Source organism: Epithele typhae (assembly GCF_022376455.1).
Source record: "Epithele typhae strain CBS 203.58 chromosome Unknown BXZ73scaffold_133, whole genome shotgun sequence".
Classification (NCBI taxonomy): Eukaryota; Fungi; Basidiomycota; class Agaricomycetes; order Polyporales; family Epitheliaceae; genus Epithele; species Epithele typhae.
The window spans coordinates 45,191-72,965 of NW_025954324.1; the positions used below are offsets into that span (position 1 = coordinate 45,191).

General features: G+C 62.0%; 6 protein-coding genes and 1 non-coding gene across 7 annotated transcripts; 4 read left to right on the forward strand and 3 right to left on the reverse strand.

Annotated features, from left to right (window-relative positions):
- Positions 1-1,599: 1,599 nt before the first annotated feature.
- Positions 1,600-3,750, forward strand: BXZ73DRAFT_56948 (uncharacterized protein; the record flags this gene model as incomplete). Its single annotated transcript, XM_048021529.1, has 2 exons — positions 1,600-3,033; positions 3,118-3,750. 2 exons carry the CDS (start codon positions 1,600-1,602, stop codon positions 3,748-3,750), a joined length of 2,067 nt encoding a protein of 688 aa, XP_047871439.1.
- Positions 3,751-5,231: 1,481 nt separating this feature from the next.
- On the forward strand, positions 5,232-5,664 carry BXZ73DRAFT_107960 (uncharacterized protein; the record flags this gene model as incomplete). The annotated part of the gene is made up of 2 exons (XM_048017046.1): positions 5,232-5,504; positions 5,584-5,664. The coding sequence occupies 2 exons, from the start codon at positions 5,232-5,234 to the stop codon at positions 5,662-5,664; spliced, it is 354 nt and encodes a 117-aa protein (XP_047871440.1).
- Positions 5,665-21,153: 15,489 nt separating this feature from the next.
- Positions 21,154-21,977, reverse strand: BXZ73DRAFT_93367 (uncharacterized protein; the record flags this gene model as incomplete). The annotated part of the gene is made up of 3 exons (XM_048026652.1): positions 21,154-21,546; positions 21,600-21,747; positions 21,799-21,977. The coding sequence occupies 3 exons, from the start codon at positions 21,975-21,977 to the stop codon at positions 21,154-21,156; spliced, it is 720 nt and encodes a 239-aa protein (XP_047871441.1).
- Positions 21,978-22,140: 163 nt separating this feature from the next.
- On the forward strand, positions 22,141-22,220 carry BXZ73DRAFT_t204. The gene has a single exon. It is a non-coding gene; the product is annotated as a tRNA-Trp (tRNA).
- A 157-nt stretch (positions 22,221-22,377) lies between these two features.
- BXZ73DRAFT_56951 (chitinase) lies at positions 22,378-23,774 on the reverse strand (the record flags this gene model as incomplete). The annotated part of the gene is made up of 5 exons (XM_048021530.1): positions 22,378-22,596; positions 22,674-22,903; positions 22,967-23,074; positions 23,140-23,495; positions 23,563-23,774. 5 exons carry the CDS (start codon positions 23,772-23,774, stop codon positions 22,378-22,380), a joined length of 1,125 nt encoding a protein of 374 aa, XP_047871442.1.
- Positions 23,775-24,194: 420 nt separating this feature from the next.
- Positions 24,195-26,372, reverse strand: BXZ73DRAFT_56944 (cysteine proteinase; the record flags this gene model as incomplete). The annotated part of the gene is made up of 10 exons (XM_048021528.1): positions 24,195-24,430; positions 24,509-24,920; positions 24,979-25,249; positions 25,307-25,433; positions 25,496-25,677; positions 25,738-25,841; positions 25,900-25,928; positions 25,993-26,068; positions 26,123-26,158; positions 26,214-26,372. 10 exons carry the CDS (start codon positions 26,370-26,372, stop codon positions 24,195-24,197), a joined length of 1,632 nt encoding a protein of 543 aa, XP_047871443.1.
- Positions 26,373-26,704: 332 nt separating this feature from the next.
- Positions 26,705-27,609, forward strand: BXZ73DRAFT_93370 (B-cell receptor-associated 31-like protein; the record flags this gene model as incomplete). Its single annotated transcript, XM_048026653.1, has 7 exons — positions 26,705-26,715; positions 26,772-26,927; positions 26,986-27,073; positions 27,094-27,119; positions 27,176-27,299; positions 27,366-27,450; positions 27,506-27,609. 7 exons carry the CDS (start codon positions 26,705-26,707, stop codon positions 27,607-27,609), a joined length of 594 nt encoding a protein of 197 aa, XP_047871444.1.
- Between the last annotated feature and the right edge of the window lie 166 nt (positions 27,610-27,775).

Here is a 27,775-nt window from a genome sequence, read left to right on the forward strand (position 1 = left end):
ATACTTTACAAACCGGAACACGAAGAACGAGGACGTACGGATGAAGCGGCACGAGTCCAGCAACTCATCTTGTAGCCTGCGATGATCGCCCGTCTTCTTGGACTTCCCTGGTTTATGAAGGTAAGGGAAAACCCGGAAGCAGTCCATGCACATGGACTGGGCGCGATAGGTTCCCTTGAGGGCGCACGGCGCATCTTGCACGGGCATGGGTGTTGACAATGTTTCAAGACGAATAGAATCCGAGCGACAGAGGCGTAGAACCAGGTTCTATGGCCAAGTAACTCGCGGCGAGCACACGATCGTATGACCGGTACACACGCGGGGATCCGAGGGATGACCGGGCGTAGAACCAGGTTCTACGGTCAAGTGATTCGTGGTGCGTAGACGATTATATAACCGGCGCTGCACGTGAGAACGGAAGACGAGCAGAAGAGGGCGGAAGGCAGCAAGATAGGAGTGAGAACGAGAACGGGAACGAGAACGGGAACCAGGACCAGGACCAGGACCAGGACCAGGCCGAGATTGGACTGTGGTACGATCACATGACTGACACGCTCCTGTCTTGTTCACACGGCCACGTAGCGCCTTCACCCTCCTTCTCGCTTTCTTCCCACCTCTGCACCTACACCGTCGCTTTCGCTGCTTCCAACATCCCCTTCAGCCCCTTCCATCCCATCGTCCAAGCGGAAAATAGCGGCTATACAGTCGACTGTTGCTTGTAGACGTCGGCGCCCCAGGGGCACCGTTTTCTCCTCCGTCCCGTCAGGTCCCTTCAAGTTTCCGCCCCCTCCCTGGTCACTGGATGTCCGTATGCCTATTCTATGCCACGTCCGTGCCCTTTGCTGACAAAATATCGTCCCAAGTCTCCAAGACCGTGATCAATATCGTGTCATCCCGAGCCTTGCTGGATACCTGCCGTTCGTCTTCAAAGTAGGTTGACATGGGCCTTCGATGGTCGGGATGCGGTCTGATGACATGCTGCATAGGTCATCTCCAAGGTCACGATCCACCTTGCGTCCTCCAACCCGCAGTCTCTTTTAGTATTGGTGTTGCAGGTGAGTGCATATGTTCATTTGTCCTGGCCGGATTCTTATTGTGCTGCGTGTCAGGACGCTTCCCCTGATTTGCATTTGCAAGTTGGTGTCCTCCCCGTCTCATCCTTATATACCTGCGTAGTGCGTATGTTTGACATCTGTTGTATTCGATTGCGCTCACCATGCATGCGTAAAGGTGTCTTGTTCGGCAGCCTTTCAATCAGCTGCACAGTCTCATAATTAATTGTCCCTGGTAAGTTGTTAAAATGCTTCTCCACGCGTATTCATCAAGCCCATGTCCGCCGCCCAGGTCTTGATATCAATGTCTGTCCACCTCCTTGACCCTCGCCCTGGTCATGCGCCTTTAGTCCCGTACGTGCCGCCTGTGCCAGTAACCCGAGACATCAAAGGTAAGCTGGTGATCCTTTGTACAACGATCGTCGTAACGGTTGGCCCGGCCAACGTGAGGCTGGACCTGGAGTTGGTTGATCGCGTGCATGCACGGCCGTACGGGCCGATATGTGACGCATTGGTGCATCGGTATTCACATGCTATGTATTCTGACATGCCCTCCATAGATCGGCCTCGATTGGGAGACTGCGGCCCATTCGACGGCTACGTCGCTTCCGATGGGTTCAGCAGCGGTACGATGTTCACCACGCCGAATCAGGCCTTCGTTCCACAGTTCGCCTTGGCCTTCCAAGAGATCACCACCTTCGACGACGGCCTCTGGGGCGTCCACGAGTTATCTCGGTGGCCTCAGCAGTACCACCCTGCTTACGCCCACCTTGCATGCATCCCCCGGGAAGACAGCGTATACGCCCCGAAACACGTAATCCTCTGGATGGGCTGGAGTAAGGGAGATTGGACGCGCATCGAGTCTACCTTCGGCCAAGTGGGGCAGCTGGACAAATATCTCCTCGAACAACTGCTCGCTGCGGCCGATAGCGTTGTCAAGTCCTGCGAGGAGTGTGAGAACGGCCCCGCCGACGTCCAGGCCAAGTACAGGTTCCTGCGCATCTCTTTGCGCCTCACCATGGACAGGTTGCGACTACTCCCAGCCGTCCGCGGGGTCGTCTTTTCTCTGGCCTCCCACGTTCAGCGCCTTACCCTCGAACTTGCGGGTCTTCGCGTATACCTGCGGACACTGTTGCCAAGACTCACTGGGGGTCAAGACTGCCGCCTCGACATCCTCGACGTGCTCGGTGCCTACACGAATGATCCTAGCGTGGCACAACGACTTCATCTCGCCGGAGTACCTGTGTGGCTGCAACAGGAACGCAGCGCCGTCGTCGCGGTGTACGAATCCGTGGCCGTGAAGAGGCTTCCATTTTGGTTTTCACGCAAGCCGTCCGTTCCCAGGCTCGTTCTGGCCCAGCGCGACTTTGCCGGAACGTTGAACGTCCCCGGGGAATGGGTGGGCATGATGGTGAACACCACGAACCGCCAGCTCCTTGGCGGCTCACGCCTGGATGAGCTGCCGACACAAGAAGGCGGTGGCCGTGAGGCGAAACGGTGGCGGGGCTCGGACGCCTCCACACCTGGGGCGCGCGATCCGAGCGCTGCCCAGACACTCCCGCACCTCCTGGCGGCATCTGCCCCTCGTAAGGTCGCGCACAACGCTCCTTCCCGCGCTCCCTTGGGCGCCCATTCCGTTGGGTCCGTGGAGAAGGTCCCGCCCACCCGCCGCTTCTACATGTCGCTCTCGGTTGCACACGGCAGCTGCTGGATAGAGGGTCTCCGCTCGGTCGGCACCCTGCCGCAGCCACCCACGTCCCCCAAGTACTACTGGCCACCGCCATGGATATTCGACCGACTGGATATGTTCTCCCCCAGCGACCCCAAGCGGAGCCGGTATCTCATTCAGTTGCTTCGTGTCGGCGAGTTCTGCCGGCGCCGACTGTTCGACAGGACCCTCAACGGCGCCCCTTTGGGCATCCAAGCATGGAGGGACCTCCTGTGGGGAGAGTATGGCGAACGTGACCCCGTAATCCCGGTCGTCGCAGCGCTCGCAGGCTCGTCGTCTGGGTCCTCATCATCCCCTATTGGCAGCTCTTCGGGGGTCCCTTCTACGTCGACCAAGCGTCCCATCGAGACGAAGAAGAAAGCCAAAAGAGCCAAGGAACGGATGGACATCGCTTCGATTTTTGCCGGTGCTTCTCTACCGCGTTTCCAAAAGGGCATCACTGCAAAGCTCGGTGATCGGGAGGTCACAGAGGCAGACACCCTGCAGGACGACGAATTGCTGCGCACGCTAGTCTGGGAGGCCCACGAGATCAATTGGCGGTGTGAGATGCTGGCCCTGGACTCCGTCGTCGTCGGGTCCCGAAACTGGCCCGAGGTGGAACAATGGACTCGGGAGAGCCTCATCTCCGAGGTCTGGGGCCCACCATGCTCGGCGCTCAACGTCTTCCCCTCCAGTGAGTCGGACAAGATGGCGTTTTTGTGGCTTTCGCCGGCCGACCCTGGATGGGAGGTGGGACGCCCGCACCTCCGAGCCCTCCTCGACGTGCAGCAGACTTGGCCCAGGCAGCCGGCGGAGCTCGCCGGCGCGTTGAAGCTCCTGGACGATTGTGATTCGTTTCAGTATAGTCGTATCCAGGCTGCAGCGGCCAAGTTCTATGTCGACACCTTCGTGCACACCTTCCAACGTCTACCTGTCCCCCCTGCCCGGCATGCCGCCCCCTTGATGTTTCATAGTACGGACAGTCCTTGATATATACGTCTGTGTAACTTACTAGTGGTACTTTGATGACCTTTTCGCCTCCAGCGCGCGGCTTTCGTGCTCGGAATTTGTAAGCTCACGTCGTCGTAGTGCATGAAATGAGTTAATTTCATATCAGTTGTATCTAACCTCAGCCATCCCTTCGACATGTTCGCACCTGACACCCACCTCACCGCACCAACCCCGTTGCCCCGGTGCCATCCATGCACAACCATGCTTTTTGGAACTTAGTGGGCACAGATGAATGTCCGCAACATCATACCGACTCGTTATATGGACCTGTTTGGCCGCCGGCTCCGTGGCGAAACCGAAGACAGGACCGCCCGAAGGCAGGTCGGGTGCGTGATCGAACCCGTCTCTCTGTGTCGTGTTTTGACTTCTCTTCTGGGCGGTGCGTTTTGGGTCACATTAAGACTTAGGTGAGGAAGAAGCTCCGGCCTTCGATTGCATCCTCGCTCGTGGGATCAATATCAAGGAGCACGACATCTTCAGCCACAAGTACTGCACGGAGGTCACTAGTCTCAGTCTTCGAAGTTGAGATTTGGAGCTACCGTGGCAACGGCGATGTCCCCCGAGTAGATTCATCGGTCCTCGGACGACTTCTCCATGCTGTGCTACGTCCGCATAAACCTGCTCCTCGTGCGTTTGCTTTCGTTCAATACATGTCTCGCCACTCTCTCATATCCGATTATCCCGATAGTCTGCACCCTTTCTATGCACTGTTATTCTCCAGATGTCTCTACGAGCAACGGCGGACGGCCGCCTTCAAGCATTCACAATATCGACTCAGCCTTGCCTCAATCGCTGTCGCGCTACCTTCCTCCCTCTCAATGGCCTGTATTGTCCTCCAGACACCCCACCAGAACACTGCGACCGCACCAGCAGTTTCTGCCGCGTCCGTCGGTAGCGACATCTTGCATGAGGAGCACCGCCCGCCCGAAGACGATCACCTTCATGCGCGTTCCCCGCATCCTCTCCGATTGCCGACCCGGTTCGTCTTGCCACCTGAAGTCCACTTCCGAGCCACCAGCCATCCTGTGCGCGTCGCGGCTATTCCGGGCGATGTCGCTCCAATCTCGGGCGCTAATTCCGCCCTCGGCCCGCTGTGGAAGCTATCCTTCGGAGAGTCTTCGTCACGCTCCCTCCCCTCCCACTGGTTCCCCATTTCTCCCCATTCCCTCTCTTCTTATCCCGATTGGCATAATCCTCATCCCGATTGGCATAATCCTCGTCCCGATTGGTGTAATCCTCATCCCGATTGGCCTAAATTCCGGCCCAGAGTATCAAGAGTGGTTACTGCTCGAGCCCGACTCGCTCGTTCTTCAAGACATCGATCAGATTGGCTTTCCGCAAGTCTGCCCCAAGCCCTCCGCCGCTTGGACTGTTGTCTCGCCGATCTGCGCGGCGATTCCACTGTCTTCTAAGTTCTCCTATCTCTTCCGGGACACTCTCGTGGCACGTGCCCAAGCCTCATGGACCCGCGGTTTGCGTCGCGCATCATCCCGCGCCGGCTGGAACGAATCGTCCACGAATTGCATCTCCGAGTCGACGCAATCGTTCATCGCTTTGCGAACAACGTCGCCACAGAGGTCCTGTGGTGCTCTAGAGCAAGCATCCCGCTGTCCAGCTTTGCTGAGCTCTCTGCAGTCATCGCCCCTGCCGTTTCCCTCGTTCTGCAGTCGCCTTCGGAATCGCCCGAGAGCATGGTAGCCTCCGATAAGGACCAGGAAGTGCTCCTGAACATCGTCATGACGAGTTCCACCGGATTGCGAGGCTTTACATCCTTCTACACGACATCCTGTCAAAATCGCCGGACACGTTCAGGTCCACCTCACCCGTACACCATCCTCCTATGGCCTCAACTCGGCACATCTCCTCGCATGGCATGGCGTCACCGAGCTCTAGAACGCCCTGTTCGCCTTTCGTTCGGCTCCTTCGAAGTAAGGCTTTCGGAATATCATCCCGCTCCTGCACTCCACGTTCGCCGCTTTCGCACGAAAGCAGACATAGGCTGCCGGCGAATTCTCTCTCGCGATTGTCCGCGCACCAAAATACAGAACGAGATTCTCCACCTGCGCATCATTCCACGTCCCGTATCTTCAGTGGCTCTGTCATTTCGGTGGGCTCAATTACACGGCTGAGGCATACGAGCCTCGCGGTGCACGAAGCGGCTTCCCACCTGGCTGCCTGGACCACTGCTCTTTGCTTTTCCCCCTTGTACCCCCTCGTCTTCGCTCCAATTCGGAAGTTCATTCATCCACCATTTGCATAGCTGCCGCTCCTGGCCTTATGACCCATACGTACTTCTCGCTCCCTTGAGAGCTTGCAGGTTTAATGGTCGTGGTTTGGTGGCCGTGGTCGTGGTCGTAGTGGGATTTGTAGAGGTTGTAGGGAGAAGTAGTAGTTTAGGTTGTAGTGGTAGGTAGTGGCGGTGTGCAACATTTGTGAGACTTTGCGCGGTACATGCGTGCGTCATCCTGAATGTCTCATTGATGTCCCTCGTGTGTTCACGGACGGAACCATCCGTGGATCTCCGATGAGACATTTGAAATGTATCGAGAATGTTCCATAAATGAAAGACGCCGAGACATACATGTGACATGTTTGTGTCATGGACCATGTCTCAAGGATGTGTCCCGGCATGTCACAGGATGAGACATGCCTGATGTTTCCCACCGTTACATCAACAATGTTTCCAACGGGACCATTCCGTGTTACACGTCCTGAACTTGGCAAAAGAAACTTGCATGTACTGGAAAGGTACATTCCGCGTGACACACTGTAAGTCACACTCATGAATCTAAAATGTTTCCAGCCGTTTCATCCGCCCATGCCCCCGGTGTAAGTACCTGGCTCTAGCACGCCAAACGCTGACGCCCCGGCGTCCGTCCGGGCTTGCTCGATTGCGCGCTTGCGCTGCGAGGCGTTGTCACTGCGGGCAGGTGCCCTATTTCCCACGGGGCGATAGCCATGTCGCGGCGGTGGTATAGGTTTCCTTTGTCTTGAATGGACACATGGCTGTTGCGCGACGCGACAGTTAGACTTTTGTCTGCCTTGCGCATCGCTGCCCCCCCCGCCGGATAGCTTTCCTTGCTATACCCTGGCTATACCCCGACTATCGCCCTATGTGATAGGTAGACTAGCACATGGCTGTCGCATCGCGCGCGAGGTTGCCTGCTGCTTCGCTATCCCTCGACTACCTATTGCCTCGCGCACAAAGTTGCCTGCCGCTTTGTTATACCTCAAATATACCCAATAACTCGCCACCGGGAGCTCCTGTGCAGTGTCCCCAACACCCTGTGACGCCGTCCTCCTTGCCCTCCCCGCCTGGGACCACCGCAGCCTCCACAGTATCCCGCGGTCCATCAGGTATAGTCGATCCAGCAGTCTACAGATATCAAGCACATCCTCCAGGCACGCGTACCACTACACCACCCGCCGCAGCGCACGCAGCACGTGCTCACGATGCACACGCGCGAAGAATGGCTCAGTGATGGGATGAAGCGTGAGCACTGAGGGGGATGGGGAAGGACTTGCCGAGGTCATGCATCATGGTGCCAGGTGGTGGAGCTGTCGTTGGCGACGAGGCTAGCGCGCGCGGACCGACCCGCAACCATAAGCGCCGTCACTGGGCCTGAGAATAGCTACGCGCGGGGATAATCGAAGCATAGCGCAGTGGAAATCTACCTTGCATGCGGGGCAATATTCGAGGTATAACGAAGCGGCAGGCAACTTTGTGCGCGAGGCAATAGGTAGTCTAGGTATAGTGAAGCAGCAGTTTACCCCGCGCGCGACGGGACAGCCATGCAATAGTCTACCTGTCACGTGGGGTGACAGTCAGGGTACAGCCAGGGTATAGTCATGTGCAAGGAAGACTATCCGGCGATGGGGCAGCGATGTGCAAGGCAGACAAAAGTCTAACTGTCGCATTGTGCAACAGTCATGTGTCTATTCAAGACAAAGGAAACCTATAACACGGCTACAGCATGGCTATCACCACGTGGGAAATAGGGCATCTGCCCGCAGTGTGTGGACTCGGACGGTGCGACCGCGGTGCTTGATAGTGCTTAATTAGGATCTATTATCGTGGACTGTGTGGCCGCCCTACTGACGTACCTGCTGACGCGGGCCTGCGCCTGCGCCTGTGCATCGCGATAATGATCGCAGGCGCAGAGCAGACCTGCGCGAGACTCCCTCCGTCCACGGGAGTCGGTAACGTCAACGTCCCGAGCCTGCCGGGACTGCCAGTAAGTGCCAGTGTCACCCGGCTCGCCTCACCTCGTCTCACCAGTCTCGGGATCCCGCCATCCGCTCATCGAGCATCGAACACATGTACACCGCCGCCGAAATCGTCTCCGCCCCTTCCACGCGCAAATCACCGACGTACATGGTCTAGTGACGGCGCCTGCCTCGGACTCGGGCGGAACGCGGTACGGCACCAGCGCCCCCGCTTTGACAGTTTCGCTCAGCGCGCGGCGCGCCTTCCCCCATCTGTCACCGGCCGAGCGCCGCGTGTCCAAGTTCCAACGTCCTCGACGGGAAGCGAGACCGCTGCGGTCGGGAGGCTGCGCGCGCGCGCGCGATCGCGTCCCGCCCGGCGTCTATGTGGGTCGCCGCCTTCGCCCAAGTGCTTCTCGCGCGCCCGCGGGACGCAGGTCGGCATACATGTACACATGCACCCCGAGCCCGCGCGAGGCCGACTCGAGCGCGGGCCCCCGAGTCCTTGCAAGGAGCGCAGCGCTGGCCGTCGGACCTTGCAGACGCGAGGCGGAGAGCCACCGCCAGAAGAGCGCGACGCAGACCCAGAAGCCCCGTGCCGCGCTCCGCGCCCGACTCGTGCCTCCGCTCCCGCCTCGACAGCTCCGGGGGGCTTCGGGCTTCGCGAGGTCTTCCGCTCGGCCGTCGCCGTGCGCGCGCGGGCGCACGCGTGGACCCGGCAGAGGTCAGTGAGCGTCCCGGGCAACCGGGCTGTGGCCCCGGTTTCCCACCACGCGCACGGCTCGTTTGCGCTGGGGGATGGCGCGCGGGCAGCGCAGACACCCGGGGAATCGCGCGCGGGATGTGAAGCGACCGGGGATGCCTCGGGGGGGTGCGCTCGGTGTGCGGTGCGGCGTCGCGTTTGGCTTGAACGTTGGGTGTGGGTAGAACGCACGTGCGAGAGGTGCCGGTGAGTACTTGATTGAGCTCGCTCCGACGACATCCCGACGCCTCGCACACACGACGCAGACTCGAAAGCGCAGAGACAAGTACTCGGAACCTAGAAACTCGAAGCTTGGCCCTGCACGGGCGCCCGGATGCGGCCGTGCGCTGGGGCCTGCAGGCTGCGGGTGGGCCGGCTTCCGATCGATGACGCGCGCGCGTCCACGTCCGTGTCTTCTGTCCTTCGACGCTATCCGCTTTCCAGATATCCTGGCGTCCCCGTGCCTTCGAACGCGCGCGGCGAGGACCAGTGCGGCCACGACCATCTGCTGCTTCCGCCAGGCCTCCGCTCCGATGTACAGGCACCCGCGTCCGCGCGCGATCTCTATCGCCCATCCGATGCGTCCTGCGCACGCGCCGTCAGCCCGCACGTCCGTTGTGCACTGGCCACGCCGCAGCGGCGCGTGCGTGACGCAGCCCGCCGCGGACGAGCTGCAGCTCGGTGCACCCGCGCGCAATCAGGACCCCCATCTCCGGCCCGCGTCCTTTGGCCTTAGGCCTGCTCTGTCCTAGGCTGGTGCTGCATAGAGGGTCTCGATCGTGATCAGCATGCGCTTCGGACGGAACGCTCCCCGCTCCCTTTCTCCGAACCACGCCCAGCCATGCGCTCCCCGACGCCGACGTCGCCGTTCGTTTGCGCCCGCCGAGTGCGGCGGAGGCGGCGCACGCACATGACCTATCCAGATACATGCCTCACGCGCGCCCAGTTCAGGGTCCGGCCGCACGCACCGTAGGCATAGGCGGCTGCTCGAGCGGACAAGTGCGCACGGAGACGGAGCTCGGGCGACGGGCGCTCCGAGTTGGGTGCATTTCCGCTCCCCATGGACGGACTTGTGCGTCCGGACGAGCCGCCCTGATCCCCCGCGCCTTCTCCGCCGCGTTTAGCTTGATCGATGCCCTTCGCGGCGGCCCACACACGAGCGCTAACACCGAGCTTCCAGGTGCGGCCCGGGGCATCAATACCGCAACGTCCCGTTTGCGCGTGCAGCCATCAACTTTCATCTGTCCCGAACCGCACACCCTGGCCCGGCTGTGCTCAGAGCCGCCGCCGCCGCACACACGCACGGAGGACGGTCGACGATCCGCGCCCACGCCGCCCGGCGGCGCGTGCGTGCTTTGGTGCTTTGGGCTGCCCGTTCGGACACGTGAATGTAGCCGTTTCGGTCGCGTGCGCCGCCACGGCGTAAGACGAGGCGCGCCACCGCGCCACGATCCCCGCCTTTCTCGGTTGCCGGTGCTCCCCTCGGCCCTCGGGGGGGGGGGGGGGGGGGGGGGGGCGCGGCCGTCGACGGCTGCTTCGCCGGGGCGATGAGCGCCGACGGGCGGGAGAGGCTTCTGTTCGGTGCTCGGCGCGGACGACGTGCGTCCGCTGCGCTGCATCTTCATCGCGCCGTCTCCTCCAGTGGGGCACTTGCGCGCACGGACGTCGATGCGCGCGTGCTGTGCGGGTGGTAGATCGAGGCGAGGAGAGCCCAGGAGGCACGCCGGCTGCGGGGCGTGGGCGCCTCCCCGAAAACAGCGACTGCCTGATCCGGACGCGACACCGCGCGGCACAGCTTCTGACGTGCTGCGTTTCGGTTTGGCTCTTCCTTGCAGGCTGCGTGCACGTTCCGACCCGGCCGACTTCCTCGACCTCGATCTCCATGCGCACCGAGTTCGAACAGACCTCGGCTTTCTCGGCCTTGGCGCGGTGAGGGGATTCGGATCCGCCAACCGCACTCGCAACGGTGTCGGACTCAGTCACTCTGGACGCGCCTCAACCTTTTGCAGCTCTTCTGAGCTCGGAACGGTCCTGACCGACACAACGACCGCGTTGTCGCGCTCCGCCTCCGCTCGCGTAGGCTCGCGTGCGCGCCGGCATCAATTGAGGTGCGCACATCTGCCCCTGGTGCAGGCTGGTGCAGGCCGGCGGGACACATGGGTCGGGAGGATCGCCGATCCGTCGCCTGGCGCGTTTTGGTATTCAATCATTTGCCCCGCTTTGCAGAAACAAGTCAGCGGTCTCTGACTGGCGCTCACGTTCGCAGTGGCTCTCGGTTCCTGGCCTACCATTTTATGTTTATAAAGACGGGACAGAAGGAACCGCTGTGCGTGCGCTCCGACCTTGCACTCGTGAACAGATCACACACACGCATCGCGGCCCACCCTCGCGTTGCCATCTTTCACGCGCACCCGGGCTCGCGTCGAGGTCGAGGGTTCAAACCGTTCGAACCCCGCGGCGCCGGCGTCGGCGTCGTCGTCGAGGAGGCCTCTGCGGCCCTGGCCCGCGAGCTTCTCGCGCGCGGATCGGTGATGGCGCAATATTGCTCCAGGCACGGTCGGGACGAGGCGCACCGGGCCGGCCCGGGGCTGGCCGGTGCAAGTAGGTAAGCCAGTGCTGCCCCGTTCGAGCGTACGTACCTAGAACGGACTCGTCATGCGAGACGGGGGTCGCAGTACGTGCGGGCGCGCGAGTTTAAATGTAGCCACTTGGGAGGTCTGCCTCTGCCTGGTAGGTGCGCCGCGTGCGGCCCGGAGGAACTCTGGGGTCTGGGAGGTCGATTTCCCGAGCCTGTTTCGCCGCACGCGACATATCCAGCTAGCGCCGCCGCACGCCCCTGCGAAGCCCAGATGCGCGTGGGTGCGCACTTGGGCAGAAGCAGAAGCGGTAGCCGGGCGTTGGAAGCCCGGGCGCACGGGAGTGCCTGGCTGAGGGTGGTCAGAACGCGGGAGAACGCAAGGTTAGGGCGCACCCTGGCGCATCGTCCCTGGAGACCTGGAGAACCGGACGCGCCTCGAGTGCGCGCACTGCACTCAGTTCTTACCGAGCGCGGCGCTCCGAGCGCACATGCGCTCGCACCACCGCGGTCCACCGCGGTCGCACGCTAGCCCGTGGCTAGGCCCGCGCCGGCGGTGATGCTCCCGCGCGACGTCGCCGACTCGACGCCAGCGGCAGCCGGCCCCATGGAGCGGGGGGCGCGTTGGGGTGCTGGAACTTGTGGTGATCCCTCTCGATCGGCCACGCGGTCGCGCTGCGCTCGGGGGCTTCTGGCTGGGGATCTGCGGCGGGTGCCGGCGTCGGGCGTGGTCGAGATCGAGATGGGGCACGGTCTCATCAGCGCGCTATCGTGTTCGAAGTGCTTGTGGTCGACGCCATCATGCCGTGCCTCTTGTCGCCGGGGTGGACAGGGATGGACCGGGCCTGGGGTTATGGACGGTCGGTTCTGGTATCTTGCTGAAGATGGGACTCGAGGAGTGCATGGGCTACTGGTTCTCGAGCCTCGCAACGGGCCGCCTCCGGAGAATGCCCCTGCGCGCGCACGAGGGATGGAGAGCTGAGAGAGAGACGGCGGCAGCGCGGCATGCCGACAGCGCGACGGTGCAGTCGACGTGGGGCGGGCAGCGGGGCTTCTAATGCCGTTGCGTGTGTTCATTGTCAAGACCCTGCAGCTGTTGTGATCTCATATACGTACGCCCCCGCGTGGGGCCGTGGGCACTCGACACCTGTGTAAGGCTGTTGATCATCTGCGTCGAGACATCCGTGTTTGCGAGCAGACGGACCTCCCACACCGCGCGTCCGCGCCCGTCGCGGCGACATACGGCAGCGTGCCGTACGTGCGGGCACGGCGGCACTGGCGTGGGGTGGGAGCTCGAGGAAGGCGAGAGTTCGAAGTCGTCGGCGTCGGCGTCCCTGGTCGGCGACGCGTCTGTTCTGTAGAGCCGCCGCCCGCGGGGACAGCGGAGATGCTGCGCTCTGACTCCGAGAAGACGTTCGGGCGCGGGCGCGGGACCGCACGCGGATGAGAACGAGAAGGTGGACTCAAAGGGCGGTCGTGCGTCGTACGCTTTGGCCGCGGCGTGCGCACCGCGCAGGGGTCTGACGTCGTCGCCGTCGATGTCGAGCCCGGTGTTCCAACGCCCCCGCCTTGGTCCGCCCGCCTGGTGCGCTCGGGATCGGGCGCGCGTCGGCACCGCCGCTGCTCGGCCGCGCGACGACGTTGGCGGACGTGGGCGTTCGCGTGTCGCACGTCGGTGGGCTTCCCGGCGATGCCCTGGGCTCGGAGGGATCTGTCCGGTGTCGTCTGGGAGGATCGGATGCCTTTCCGGGGTCCGAGGGCGGAGGGCGCGGAAGGCGGAGGGCGGAGGAGGACGTCAACGGCGGAGTCCGGGCGATGTGGCCGCGCGCGCGAGCAAATGTTGGCAGCGGTGGAGCTGCGATGGTGTAAGCGCTCACAACCGGCGTCCTCGATCGAGGAAGGCCGCGGGCGTCGACGTCGCGGTGCCTCGTTCCTTCTTCTTCTCCTTGTTCCAGGCGGGCGCCCCTTCTCGTAGACGCGGTCTGGAATGGCTTCAATCACGCGACAGCTCCCCGGCGTGCACGCTCTCTGGGCACGCGCGAGTCGCGTTTGGTCGCCGAGCGCGCCGGTGGTCACCACGTCCGCGTTCACGTCGGGAGAAGCGTTCATCGTCGCGAGCCACGGCGCCGCCCACCCCCCGCCGACCGCCGCACTCGCCCCTCGCGCGCGCCGCGGAGTCGCGGACGGCTGTGGCTGAACGTTGAACGTTTGAACGCTGAGCTCTGAGCGCTGCACGACGGCGTCTCCCGCCGCGCTTCTGGATCCAGGTGCGCCGCCGCACCCGAGCTAGTGCGCGCGCGTACGCAGATGACGGATGATCGAGCCTGCGTGCATACCCGTTTACTCGCCGCGCTTCATGGCGCCGGGGGCTTTGGATGGCCGAACGGCGAACGCTGGTCGACGACATGTCCGCCGACGCCGTCCCTGCACGGGCTGTGCACGCCCGCCCCCCGACGCGGAAGTGAAGCTGAGGCGCACTCGAGCACGCATGCATGGACGTCGGCGCGCGCCTAGAGAAGGCGCGTACGTACGCGAGACGTCCGTGGGCGTGGCGAGCCGTCTGGAGAAGCGTGAGCGGAGGTGCGCCTCCGCGCGAGAGGCGGCGCGATATGGCAGAGACCTGGTGAGAGCGCGCGTGTGGGTGATCGCGGCCGGATCGCGCCGCGGGGAACTCAAAGTGAACTTAAACAGCAATAATTATTGCCCCTGGCTGCCCGGCGCCTGGTGCTGATCGACAGCGCCCCTGCGGCCCACGTCAGCCATCTTATCCTCACGCATTTCCGAGCCCCCACGGACACGTGCTTCGAGCTCTCGAGGCGCTGCTCCGGCGATTCGCACCAAATACGGCCGTGGTCTCCCTCGACTGGTCACTCCGCTTGAACACCATCGACGTCGCCGGTCGTCTGCACACACGGTCTCTTCAGAAACCAAGTCCCTACGCGCCTCCCCCACCTCGGACGTCCCCTCAATATCCGCCCACACCCTCCGCGGATGAAAGGGCTCTTCCGCGCCGCGCTAGAACGCTCCTCTCGTCATCCTCGTCCCCGTATAACGTGAAGGCTTCGCAGCCATCGCTCATCGTGCATCACCCCACATACCCGGCCGCTCCGTTCTCTTCCTCGAGCCAGAAGGCCACGAAAACAAGGATCCCAAGCGCGGTGCCGGCACCGTCCTCGCGATGGGGTCACCGCGGGAGGGCCGCGCGGCGCTCGCGTTCCGCCCAGCCCGGTGATCAACAATCCCTCCGCTGACAGGAGGTGCCACCGACGGCGGCCGCCTTGTCCTCGACGTCCCCGCGGCCCTAGCGACCTGCGCGTCCCCGCGCCGTCCGACCAGTGACCGGTGACCAGTGGCTGTCGGTGTCAACCCCTCGCGATGGCGGCGTGGGTCCGCATGTACATGCTTCGCGTCGGCCGCACCCCGAGAGATGCACGCGAAAGGTCAAGCCGGTCCAAAGGAGCGGACGCGCACTACGTAGGCCCCGCGAGCACCCTCAAGGCCTCACCCCGGGGACACCGTTGGACGGGGGCTCGCGCTCGCCGCTGAGGTCCGTGGTGGACCGTGGAAGGCCTCAAATTCGAAGGACGGGAGCTCCGGGCGGGCGGATCGACGTCGTGCGGGATCAGATTCCGCGCGCCGCCTCCCCCCCTCATTGTCAAGCTCTCGGAGCCCCAGGCGGCAGCCAGCCAGGAGCCTGCCGGCCATCGAACCTTTGAACCGTAGGCGGGCGTTTCGTAGCATGCCCATCAAACGCTTCGCGCTTCGTGCGAGTCCTCGGGGCGCCAAGCGCAGATGCAGGGCCGCCGGCGCGGACTTGCCTGCGTGGGAGAGGGTGCGTGTGTTTTTGTCAATGCTGCAGTGGGTCGTGCGGGAGTCTTATGTCCCCCTTGCAGATTTCAACGTGTTTGTGCGAGCTGGCGTCCGCCCTGCCCTCGAGACGCCGCCCACGGAGGAATCCGCATACGAAGCAGCCGAGGCGATGCAAGACGCCTCCGTGCCCGCGCGCTTTCCTGGAGGCTAGAGGCGTGTCTCGGGATGTTTACCCGCATTGTTCAATTTGCCCTTCGTAATACGCCTGCGGTCAACGAAGGTTCAGGTGCGCGCGCCCTTGCGTCGGTCGCCCGGACGTTGATCGTCTGTTGGCGTGACGGGTGGTTGTACACATGTGGACGACGTACGAACGACGCGACAATTCACCCGATCATGTTCAACGGACACATCAGGCCGCTGCGCGCAACAGATTCGACAGCGTTGAAAACAGCAAGCGGACAGGCATACGCGCACGCTGCTATCTCCTGCTCCTCGCCCTCTTCCCATTCGTCTTTCACTGCGGTTACGACACGCCACCACGACGCGACACGATAGTACGGCACGGCGCCTCCGACCTACCACCCGTCCGCCGTCGGGCCCATCATGCATCATATAGTGTGCACACACGCCCGTCGCTCGACCGGCACCCAGGCCCACCGTGCTGCGCCGGGTTTCGTGCTTCTGGCAGCTCCGCGGAGACCGAGACCGTGCTCGTGCTCAGGCGGCTTCTTTCCCTACGTCTTCGAAGCAGCATCAGCTTGGACGCAGCGGTGCAGGCGGCCTGAGCCCTTTTGCGACGGACGGCCACTTGGCACTAGTGCTAGCCTCAAGGCCCGAGGCCTCGCGGGAGTCTGACACCAGGAACCTGACCCCGCTAGCCCCGGCCCCATTTTCCACGTCACCCGAAGCGGGTCCACCTTCACGCTCGAGGGCTGGATGTCCCGTTCGTCGCCACACTTCCGGCATCCCAGAAGGACCCCCGACATCTCCCTCAGAGGCCGTTGCCATTTTTTTCAAAAATCGCCTGCAGTGTCCGTCAGAAACGGCCTCCGGCCGGCCCTTTTGCGTCCGGATTGAGCATGGCCTCAGCGCCCTGAGCGAGATTCTGTCCGGATTTTCGGAAACGGCCTGCCGATGGGGTCAAAATGTCCGGATGCAGCTGGAAACGGCCTATGGAGAGCGAATTTTCGTTCACGAGACACCAGGAACGCATTCAGTAGCTAAACCAGTCGTGAATGTACACATATGAGTACCCTACTGCATGTCCGACGGCGATAATCAAGTGAGAGCATAACGAGATCTAAGCGCCAACGACCTCGGAGCCCGTCCCCCCTTCATCATCATCCTCACCACCCATGGAGAAAAGAGCTCTTGGAAGAGATTGGGAGCTTAATATAGCTTTAATAATTCGTGGTGTAAATCGACATTTACACAGCTGGATTCGCCCAGGCAGCGCCCCACCACCAGCCTGTACCCAACCACTGGGCAAGCGCGAATGACGATACCGCTCATCACCGTTTGACCAGCACGGACCATGCGTCGCGACGACGGTTCATTCGCAGGAGCGGACACTCCGAGCTCACTACGCTAGCCCAGCCGCCGCGTGACCTCCGGGAAGTGCGCGCGCGCATCACCATGTGTCCTTCGAGGTTTGCGCGCACCCTGACCTGAGTCTCCCCGCGTCCCGACACGTCTCCGCATAAGGCTACAGCCCGGGTCAACGACCCCTGATGCCCACCCGTTGAGTCCAAAGCACACGCGGCATGAGGGCGGGTGGGACGCCGAAGGGCGCAGTTCGCATTTCCGAGGTGCCCGAGTCCCGTGCTATTTTCCCCCTCTCGCTCTCGCTCTATTGTGCCGCGGTTCGGCGAACCTCCTCTACCTCGCTTTCGTCAAGATCCTCGGATGGCAGATCTCGAGTCGCGTGGGCGATTCGGCGACTAGCGCGGCGCGCGGAGACGTTAAAAGACGCCTGACGACTCGTAGTTAGTACTGTGAAGTCATTGATTGACGGCATAATGGTCTGATTTGTATACCGAGTTACAACCACAAGGACCACTTTAAATGGCTATAAACCTTTACTTACCTGGCCGGCGTGCTGGCGAAATCGGTCACAAGGCATCAGTCACAAAGGTAACTCAGAGTGGTGTCTGGTTTATAATACCCGCCCTTACGGCCAGGTGCCGCCAACGGCCTCCTCAACCTGCCTGACCGGCCGTCCGGACCATTGACCACGGGATCAACCCCCGGCCATCCAGAAAATGTCCGTTTGGGCCTAAGCGCCCCATGGCATAGGCACCCCCAGACCGGCGAAAATGTCCGGAAACCGCCAACGGCCTCTGAGGGAGATGTCGGGGGTCCTATCCCAGATCAGCCCGCGTTGGCCCCACCGCGCTTGAGCCCGGGACGTTCGGACCTGCGGCCCGGACGACCCGCGAAGCTCCGTTGGGCGCGGGGAATTGATGCCCGTCATGGTGGGCTGCGGACTTCTGGCGAGCGATGGCCGCTGGCAGACTGCAGTAGAAGCAATCAAGGCCTCGCGTCGCGTCGGTGCTGCTGCTCGCCCTTCGCGGCTGCGATGCCGACTCGGCTTCGGACCAAGGCGCGTCCGAGTCCATCGAACCCGAACCCGAGGCAAACCCGAGGCGCCCATCAAAGGCGGGGGGAGCGTGCTTGTGGAGGACAGTGGGCGATTATGGGGCGAGCCGCGCGGTCCTGTGCCAGACATTCGCGGCAGACGTCGTGTCCTCGCCAGCTAGTGCGTACCCTCCAGAGTGTGGATCGCGATCAGCTCGTGCGTACAGGGCTGGGGTGCTACGGGTGACGAATGCGGCCCGCGAAGCTCTCTGCATTGATTCAAACGGCCGCCCTGCGCCTCTGAGGTTCCCCGATTCCGATTCCGAGCCCGAGCCCGAGTCCGAGCCCGGGTCCGGAGCGGGATGCACAAGCCTCAGGCCTCAGGCCTAAAGGACGACGAGGAGATGCACGCAAGCACGAACTCGACGCGCGCGGGAGCCATGGGCGCGCTCGCAGGGAGCCTCAAGGCGTACGTGCAGCGTCGTCGTTCCGACGCCCGGAACGCGAACAACAGATCCGTGGCTCGCACACGCGCAGCGGACAAATGACCCCATGTTCGTGGCGCGTATGTACTACGTGCACATCTGCCGCGGTCTATCGCCGACTCGCTCGTTGCGGAACGAACCACTTCTTTTGCGCGTGATGTGCGGCGTGCAGCGTTGCGATGGGCGGTACGGGTGCCCTAGACGGCAGCAGCGGCTGCCGCTGCCGACGCGGACCTCCACCGCACCCTGCGCGCCCCCGGTGCGCGGGGGGCGTTTGTGCGCGCTCCCGTGACGCGGCGGCTGACGCGGTCGACCGGGCTGCCGTAAGTGAGCTGGGAGTAGTGGCCGGTCGACGGGGAGGAGGGAGGGGCTTGCACTAGCCCGGAGGCGGTACGACCGACGTTTACGAGACCCTGGCGGGCCCGGACGGGGATGGTCCGAGCCTGACGGCCGCCGGCAGCATGTACAGTGTCTCTAGTTTGGTGCGCACATAGTAGAAGTCGGTCGGTGGTGGCGGCCGCGGCCGCTGGTGGCTTTGTCCGCGGATCATGGGCAGGAGACGTGCGTGCATGCTACGTGCTAAAGCGGGCGGCTGGGCACTTGTGTCTGTCCGTGGTTAGCGGCGTGGGGGGATGCTGGAGGTCAGGGCGAAGACGTCGCGGTCGAGGCTGGATGATGTTTTTTGCAACCTGGTTCCTGATCCATGTCGTGGTTTGGGGACGCGGGGCTCACCGAGAAGAGCGGGTTGCCAGGGTCAGAGAGATGGAGGCACGGACGCGCAGCGCCGTGGAGACGTGACGCCGGCGGCCTCAGCGCCGTAATCCATAAATGACGGAAAACACCGACGAAAATTCGGTGCGGCACGGATGCACCACCAACGTTGATGAATATTCGCCTTGCGGATTCAGCTGGAACTGGCGTGCAAGTGCCGCCACAACGACGGCGGTGAGGGTTGGGTTACGGTGGTGGTTAAATATCCATAAGAAGCCTAGCCGCCCCCGCCGCGCGCAAGCACATGCCTCTCCCTTCAACGCGCCCGCCAATCTGCGCTGCCGCCGGATACGTGTCCCCTCGAAGCGTCCTAGCTGAGCGGTAAGCGGTCCGCGGCGCGATCGTGTTTCAGAGGGCATCCGTAGCCGAGACGCGTGAGGCGCTGCGCCGAGAGTCCGAGATGCGTGCGGCACGGGGACACCTCGCGCCTGCGGAGGCCGCTGCGCGCGAACGACCGCCCGCGCGAGTGGCTTCGTGGTCCGCATCGTCTCTGCGCGGACGCCCGAGCGGGCGGTAGGGACCTGGACCTAGACAGGGCCTGGTTCACCTCCGGGCGTTGAGGGGGGCAAGTGCCTCCCCCGGCCCACTGCACGCGCGGCGAGCGGGCTTCCGCGGGCGCCCGCCGTCCCGCTCGTGCGCGGGCAGCGTCGTGCGTGGGTGCCCGCCGGGAGGGCACTCCCACGGCACCGAGGGCGACCGGTGACGCGTGCGGGCACGATTGCAAGGTTTCCGGGCGTGCAGGAGCGCGAGGCATGGAAGACGTCCGACTCTCCGAGTCGGCGCCGGGGCTCGGGGAGCGCGAAGGGGGCGGTGGGTGCAGAGACGCCCCACGTGCGCGGCGGGTGAAGTACGGGGGGAGTCGCGCCGCCGTCCGGGGCCGAAGGGTGGAGGGAGAAGAGAAGAGAAGGCGAGGGAGGACGATGAGCCGCACAGGCGGAGGTGTTCGCGCGCGCGCCAGCAATAGCTGAGCGCGGTTGCACGCAGCGGCGCTCCACCGGGCTGTCGGGCGGACTGTGGAAGGGGGCGAGGTGTGGGAGATGCCCACAGCGTCGCATACGCGTGCAAGGCTCGAAGCAAGGGCTGAACGCCACAGGGATCGTTCGATAAGGAGCCGGGCGGCAGGAGCGACGTCCGATGTATGGTGCACTAGCTCTGAAAGGGGACCAGGGGGCTCTTGTGTGATGTCTCCGTGCGCGGCGGGAAGGGTGTGTGTTATCACCGACGCTGAGCCTGATGTGCTTGACGGTGCGCATGGTGAGGAGATGTCAAGGAAAGCAAGGGAGCTTCTAGACTGGGGTCTTGGCATCAGTGCGAGCGTCGAGGACGGATATACGAGGGCGACCCATTTGTCGATGCGACCATCGTGGATGGGCACCCGGGGGCCTCGGGAGTGGCAAATGCGGCATGGCTTCAGCTCTCCCAAGAGAGCATGGCGTGGCGAGCCGTCAGAGGGTCCAGCAGCGTTCGCGACTGAATGCAGAATGAGCCTCAGCGCAGGCGCGGCGGACCCAAGCCCGTGTTTCACGCACCTGTGGCGTGCAGGTCTGAAGCGATAAACCGGCATTTGCGCACGTAGAACGGCTTTCGTCCACTTTGCAGAGGAGTGGCTGCCATGCTGCGACGGCACTGATCGTGGGCGAGACGCTGCGAGAAGCACGTATAAGTATAGCGGAAACGCTTCGAGGGCCGCAGCCGGTTCGATGGTCCACCTTCTCCGGATGCGCAAGGGCATGCTGGTCTTATCGTCAAGGAAGGATTGGCGGTGAACCCCGGTGGATGCAATGAGCCATCTGGATTGAGCAGTCGAGCTCCAACGTTGATTTATCTTGAGCTTTGCGTTGGCTGCGAGCTTGTTTAAGTTGAGCCTAGCCAGCGCAAAGTGTCCTAGTAATGTAGCGAGTTATGGGCACTATCGACCGCTCTTTAGCCATCTGAATCTTGGAAATGTCGTGTGTACTCACAAAATGGCTTGATACCGGCTGGCGCGCGTCCTTTGTATCCGTACCAATAAGCACTGTTTCAAGTTTGCAACGAAACCAGGTCGAAGCGAGACTTCCCGCTGAACATGGACGTAGCACGAGTCAAGATTCGAGTGAATAGAGCAGCTTGAAGACGTACTATGGGGTCACGGCAACTTCATTAAGACATCAGAATTCACTACAAAACTAATCCACAAGGGGAGACGCCACAGGAATGTCGAGAGTAAGAAGAGACACTTATGAGACTGCATCCTTCTTCTTCTTCCTCTTCTTCTTCCCTTCCGCGCTACCAGCGGACTCCACTCTTTCACGCTTGACGAGTTTGCTGGGTAGTGGAACAGGCGCATCGACACCCTCAGGCTTCATGAAGGCGGTACCTGACGGTGCCGGCGGGCGAGCGGATCTTGAAGTATCAGGAGGGGTCGAGACATCGATCGGTGCGATTTCACGAATGAGCTGCTGTGCCGTTTTTCGAGCGACCTTCTTGTCACCATCAGGACGCGTGGAGATGGGGGCCTTGAAGTTTGAGATCGAAGTGGGCATCGCACGTCGCTTGGGGCGTGGGTGATCGTCGTACTCCAGATCGTCAGGCTTTTCTTCTAGGTCTTCGCCGTCTTGCTTGTCTTTGGACTGTGCGAGCGCAGGTTGTATGTGGAATGTCCACCGGTGGACGGGGCACGCACCTCTTCTGCAATCACCTCCCCTCGAGGGGTGAATGTCCGCCGCCCCTTCAGAACGGCCTTTGATGGCGGTTCGCTCGAGGAGGGCCCAGAAGACGTCTCCGCTTGGCTCATGAACGGCACATACGAGTCTTCATGGACGGTATCATCTCTGTGGGCAAAATCTAGCCTATACGACACAAGGCATCGAATGGAGACTCACGTAGACCCAGAAGACTGTCCAATACCCCACGCGTCCTTCAGTTCTTGAGAGACCGACCACTCCGCGTCGTCCTTGATCTTCGCCTGTTCGGCCGTCACCTGAGACTGAAGTTTCGCCCGTTGCGCATTCTGCATGAAACGCAGGCTGAGCGTGCCATTGCTCAGCGTTTTCCCGGCCATGGTGCCAAAGAGAGACGCAGAGGTGAGGCCTTGAGGGTCAAGCTGCAGACAGCCGTAGAAGCAGAGGTACAGGTCTGTAGAAGTGAGATCTAAGCTAGAACCACTGGTGACTTCTTCCCTCAACCTAAAACAATATAAATGTAATTTAAGAAGTTGTTGATAAGAACCCTTGGCACAGTGGTAGCGCGTGAGATTCCAGATGGGAAATCCTCAAGGTCGTCCGTTCAATCCGGGCAGGGTTCATAGAAGAAGGAGGTTATAGCTTTTTATGCCATGAAGAGGTAGAATCGTATCGCTGTACCTGCACTTCTGCTCCCATATCTCAACCTATGAGGACAAAGCGACATCGGAAATGAATTATTCCATTGGCCCAACTTCATCAAGAATCACAATGGTCACGCTACGATACCAACTTGCATGCCACGGACGCTGCCATCCAGATGAATGCACCAACGATCCCCAATCGCCCCGTCTCCTGCGGCGGCGCCAAATTGCTCGCTGGCCCAGGGCTGGCGTTCAACGTCGGCGGTAAACCCGACTGGTTGAGTGGTGCAGTCCCGGGCTGCTTGAAGCCGGAGCCCTTCGCCGCGGAGACCCAGTGCGTGTCCGCGTGGGGGTACTGTCGATGCGCGCGCGCAGTCAGCTCTCCGTTCCATCCCTTCGGGCCTGTGCGGGCGCAAAGGGAGGCTGACCGACCTGGAAGACCATGACCCCGGCGTCCCACCCCTGCGCCTGCGCCTGCGCGAGGCACGCCGAGAGCGCAGCGGGGTCCATGTAGCCGCCGCTGACCGTGTCCTGCGGCGCGCCGGGCTTGCCGACGACGATCTTGCTCTTGTCGACGCCCGAGGCGGCGATCTCGAGCACGGCGGAGCCCCCGCCGGCGGTGATGAGGCTCGTGCAGTCTTCGTACCCCGGGGTCGGCGATTCTGCCGTACGGTGGAGTCAGTCAGCGTGGACACGAGGGGAGGGGGGAGGCAGAGAGGGCTCACGGTTGTAGAACTGGATGTTGTACCAGTCGATGAGCGCGCCGACGTCCTTGTGGACGACGAGGTAGCCGCCCCCGGGCACGAAGTCCGGCGCGAACCACGGCGCGACGGCTGTCCCGCATCCCGCGTCAGCGCGTCCTTCCCCTTCCTCGCTCGCAGACAGATGAGAGACTCACGCGCGTGCGTCAAGATGAACTGCCCCTGCGGGAGCGCCGCCCGCAGCGCGCGCGTGAAGTCCCCGAGCCACTTCTCGCCGACGCCCGGCTTCGCGCGGACGAGCTCGACCTCCTCCCAGTCGACGTCGATGCCGTCGAGGTCCGTCTGCTTCACGAACTGCGCCATCTGCGCGGCGAGCGCGGCGGGGTCCGCGCCCGCGGAGGTCGGGAGCTCCGTTGCGCCGAAGGCGGAGACGACGAGCGCGACGCCGGCGGCGTTGTACTGCGCCTTGAGGGCCGCGCGCGTTGCGGGGTCGGTGGCGGCCCAGGCGGCGGCTTGGTCGTGTGGGCCATCGGAGAGGAGGAAGGCGAGGTTGCTGGTGACGGGAGAAAAGTCAACAAGGAAAAGGGCAGAGAGCAGAAGGAGGAGAGGAAGAGGCGTACAAGACGTTGAAGCCTTGAATCTGCGAGAGGTCGGGCAGGACGGGGGTGACGGGGGTTTGGCTGTAGAGAACGAATTTGGGCCCGGAAGGGATCGTGTTGCCACGGCGCGCAAGGGCAGCGTGCGGAGGGGAGCGTGGAGCGGCTCCTGCTGTGACGGCTCCCAGAACGGTACAGAGAGCGAGCACACGGGAGAGTGGGGTTGAAGAAACCATCGGATGCGCTAGGCCTAGAACGTAGAAGAGCTGAACCTGCAGAGGAAGAAATCAAAGCGTAAAATCCTAGCCAGAGGGGAGTGTTTTGAATGAAGAAAGAGCAGAGCAGAAAGGAACGTAGCGATGCTCTCGAGAACGGCAGAGGCTACTTATTGAACAAGGTGAGGCTGACATACGAGAGCGACGATCGACCTTCGATGTGGGCCCATCGCGGGATGATGGAATCTCGGCTGACTTCCGCGATGCTGAGCAATTGCGTACGCCGGGATCGACGAAACCGACTCACCACCAACAGGGCCCTTCGACGCATGAGATCAAACATGACAGTCGCACCTACACCCCATGCCATTTCGTACACCCATACAATCGTTCGACGTTATCCCAGCCCCTCCCATCCCGCTGTCCCTCCCCTACTCCACTCTAAATCAACGGCCGGCTCTTGTATAACAGCACGTACGCCGACGCGTCCTGCCCGCCACCGGAAAGCGTCTCGAGCTTTTCCGCAGGGAAGATCGACACCTTCTCGTCGTCAAACTTGTACCAGTCGTCGTCATCCTCATCCACTGGTGGTGCGCCAGGAATGTGCAGCGCGCTCTTCTTCACGAAGCCAATGTAGTGCCCCGCGTCCGCCTCGGCGCCTTTATGCGTGACGATCGCTGTGGATGGCGTGAGCCGTCAGCCTCCGGAGAACTTGCCAGAGAAACTTCGAGGGAGGACAGGGTAACGAGACGCACCAACGAGCTCGTACTGCCCCGTCATGCTCGCGCCGACGTCCGCCTTCACGTCCGGGTAGATGAGTGCTTCGAGCTCCTTGCCCTCCTTCTCGCGGTACACGCTCTCCTCATCGAGCTCCGCACCCGCAACCGCCTTGCCTTTGTCCGTCTCGGCCGTTGTACCGTCTGCGGTCGTAGTAGTCGCAGGTTCTGCCGAAGAGGAGGCCGCAGGCGCGTCCGCATCCGCCATCTGAACGTCGCCCTCTTTGTCCTTCGTGGGCTGAGCGGCCTTGGTGCGCTTGCGGACCTTGCCGCGCTCCCCGCGCTCCTTCTCGATCTCCTTCAGCCTCCGGCTCACGGGTAGGAGCTTTGCCTTGAGCTCGTCCGTCGCGATGTCGAGGGCGTCATACTCCGTCGGGAACTTCACTCTCCGCTGCAAGCAAAACGCGTCAATGGGGAGCAACGCCGTCGTGCGGGGAAGGGGAACCGACCATGATCTTCGCTTTCTTCTGGATGTCCCGCTTCCACGCGAAGCGAACCATGTGCACGGTGAGGTACGTCGGGAGGCGTGTTAACCGCTGCGTCGAACTGTACACGGCCTCGCGCCCAAGCGTCGCGGACTGCTTCTCGATCTTACCGTCGAGCGCCTCCATGATGCCCTGCTGCATGTAGTTGACTGCATTCGAGATATTGCATGCGATCTTGAGCACCTTCTCGTACGCAATGGACTCGGGCTCTTCCGGTGTCTCCTCGCACTTCAGACTAAACGCACAAGGTTAGCATGCAGGGGGACTGATGGATAGACAAGGGACAACGCACATTCGCTTAACCTCCCCGGTCATGTACTGCTCGATGAACTTCGCGTTCGCAGACCCAGAGGACGGTCCCGGGAGACCCTGCACGTCCTTGAGCGCTGTAGCCATTTGCGTCCAGCACTCTTCCGCGTCTGAAAAAAAACATTTTCGTCAGCCGATATGGGGTTCACGGGCGGACAGACGGCATGCGCACCCTGCTGCGCATATGCAACACGGCCGAGCATCTTCGCGGCACTCGACTGGCTCTGCTCCGCGAACTGCGGGAACGCATGGCGGAGGGCGGCGAGAAAGGCGTTGGGCGCGATACTGTCCGTGGTTTTCGCCATGCTGCTGTAGAGCATCTTGAGCGAGGACGAGATCCCGCCGGGTGACGATCTGGGGACGGAGGCGATGGTGAGTGAGGGAGCGCGAGAGGAAAGGGTGGAGCGGACGCACCGGTCGAGTGCGGTCTGCAGTTCGGGGATGGCGCGCATCGCTTGCAGTGTGGCATTCATGTAGCATGTGTTGCCGAGGTTGACGAGCCCGACAGGAAGGGCGAGCTGCATCATGGGCGCGCGTGAGATGATGTATACGCTTGTGCGGGGCGCATATACGCACCGCTTGCGCGACCTCGCTCTCGTCCATGTCTTCGCGAAGCGAAGCAATCAGCTTGCCGAAGCTCGCATACAGAGATTGGAACGGGTGGCGCACCTTCGAGAAACTGGATGGGGGTCGACGGAGGCCTAGGGAGCTCCCCCGCCGCGCCGATGACCATGAAAGTCTGGCCCTGTTTCCGAGACGCGATGAGATTCGCCACAAGACCGTCCTACGCACGACCCACCGCTTTGGGAGCCACTTTCCGCCAGTCGATGTCATCCTGTGGTCGTCTGTTGAGTGCGAATGAACGGGCGAAGCGAAAAGGACAGGCACACCTTGAGCGTCCCACCCTTAATCATGACCTTCATCCGTTCTGGTGGGACCCCGGTAAGCTGATAAACCGCATCCTTGAAGAGGACCGGGGGCTGGTCGGGGTCTAGCTGCACGTCGTGGATTTTTCCAGCATGCTTGATTTTGACGGAGATGGGGGCCATGGAGGTAGACTGGGGGCGGTGAGAGTGGAGGAGGAGCGAAGGGAAGAAAAGTTTGTGAGTGGCAGACGCGGCGTCGTCACCCTGTGGACGCGTACGCCGCCAGACGCCGCCCGAGGACCACTGCAGAGACCCGGTCTGGCTGACAAAGCGGCGGCCCGGGCTTCCTCGAGGCTGGGGCAAGATGACGTAGCGCCGCCGGACGCCCAACGTGTCCCGCAGCGCATCTCGACTCGCCTCTTCAAACGTTCAAATACCGCCCGCCACGGCCCCTGCCCATCAACACTCTCTTGCCCGCACCTCACCTCCCTCCAAAGGCACCGCCGCAGCCCACCATGACGGTCTAGTGAGTCTTCCGCTGGCCTTCATGCCCCAACGACTTATCCGCTGACCCACCTCTAGCTACACTCTCACTTTCATGCTCCTCGCCTCCGAGATGGGCGCGTTCTGCGTGCTCGTTTTCCCTCTACCGCACGTGGTCCGCAAGAAGATCTTCAACTTTCTCTCCGAGTCTCCTTTGATCGCGAAGGTTGCATACGGGGTCAAGATTTCGTTCATGTGCGTCGCGTGTCGTGTGCCCCTTCCCCCTCACTTCCTCTCATGAGATTACGTCCAGTTTCGTGGCGATATTATTCGTGGATGCGGTGCAGAGGATGTGGAGGGTGACTGCGGAGGCGGATTTGGCCAAGTCGACGGGTTCGGGTGTCAGGATGTCCGTGGGGAGACGAACATCGCGGCGCGCAAATTCTAGTACGTGTCCCCCACTTGCCTTGTGCGCATTGGATTCACCGTTGACTCGTGCGCAGTGCGCAGCGCAACGTGTACCTGACCGGTTTCTGCCTGTTCCTGTCCCTTGTCCTCACCCGCACGTTCTCCATGGTCCTCGACCTCATTCACACCCAAGAAGAGTATGCCAAGTTGAAGCAGTCGGTATGTACCATGTCACTTCACACGTGTACTCACGAAGCTCATCCTACGCTAGACTCGAGCTCGAAGTTGAACGGTGTGGATCAGGCTAAGGAGATCAAGGATCTCAAGGCTCGGCTTACAGTGGCTGAAGAAAGGCGAAAAGCTATGGTGCGTTTATCGTTTGGCGGTTTAATATTCTCGCTGACCCCTGATCCACACGGACGTAGATGTTGTGAAGAAGCAAGCGGAGCAGAACGCGCAGGAGTACGACCGACTGGCTGAGGAGTACAACAGGGTGACGGGCAGCAAAAGTGATAAGCGCAGGGATTGATGTCCGTTTGTGCGTTGTTTCATGAATTGGATTATTGTACTTGGATTGGAGAAAGTGTGTATGTGCAGCCGAGCACACTGAAGGTCGCCTGGATGGAATCGTCATGTTTGGGCGCTGGGAGATGGCAGGGCGGAGGACGTCATCGGGCGTCCGGGAAAGATGGATC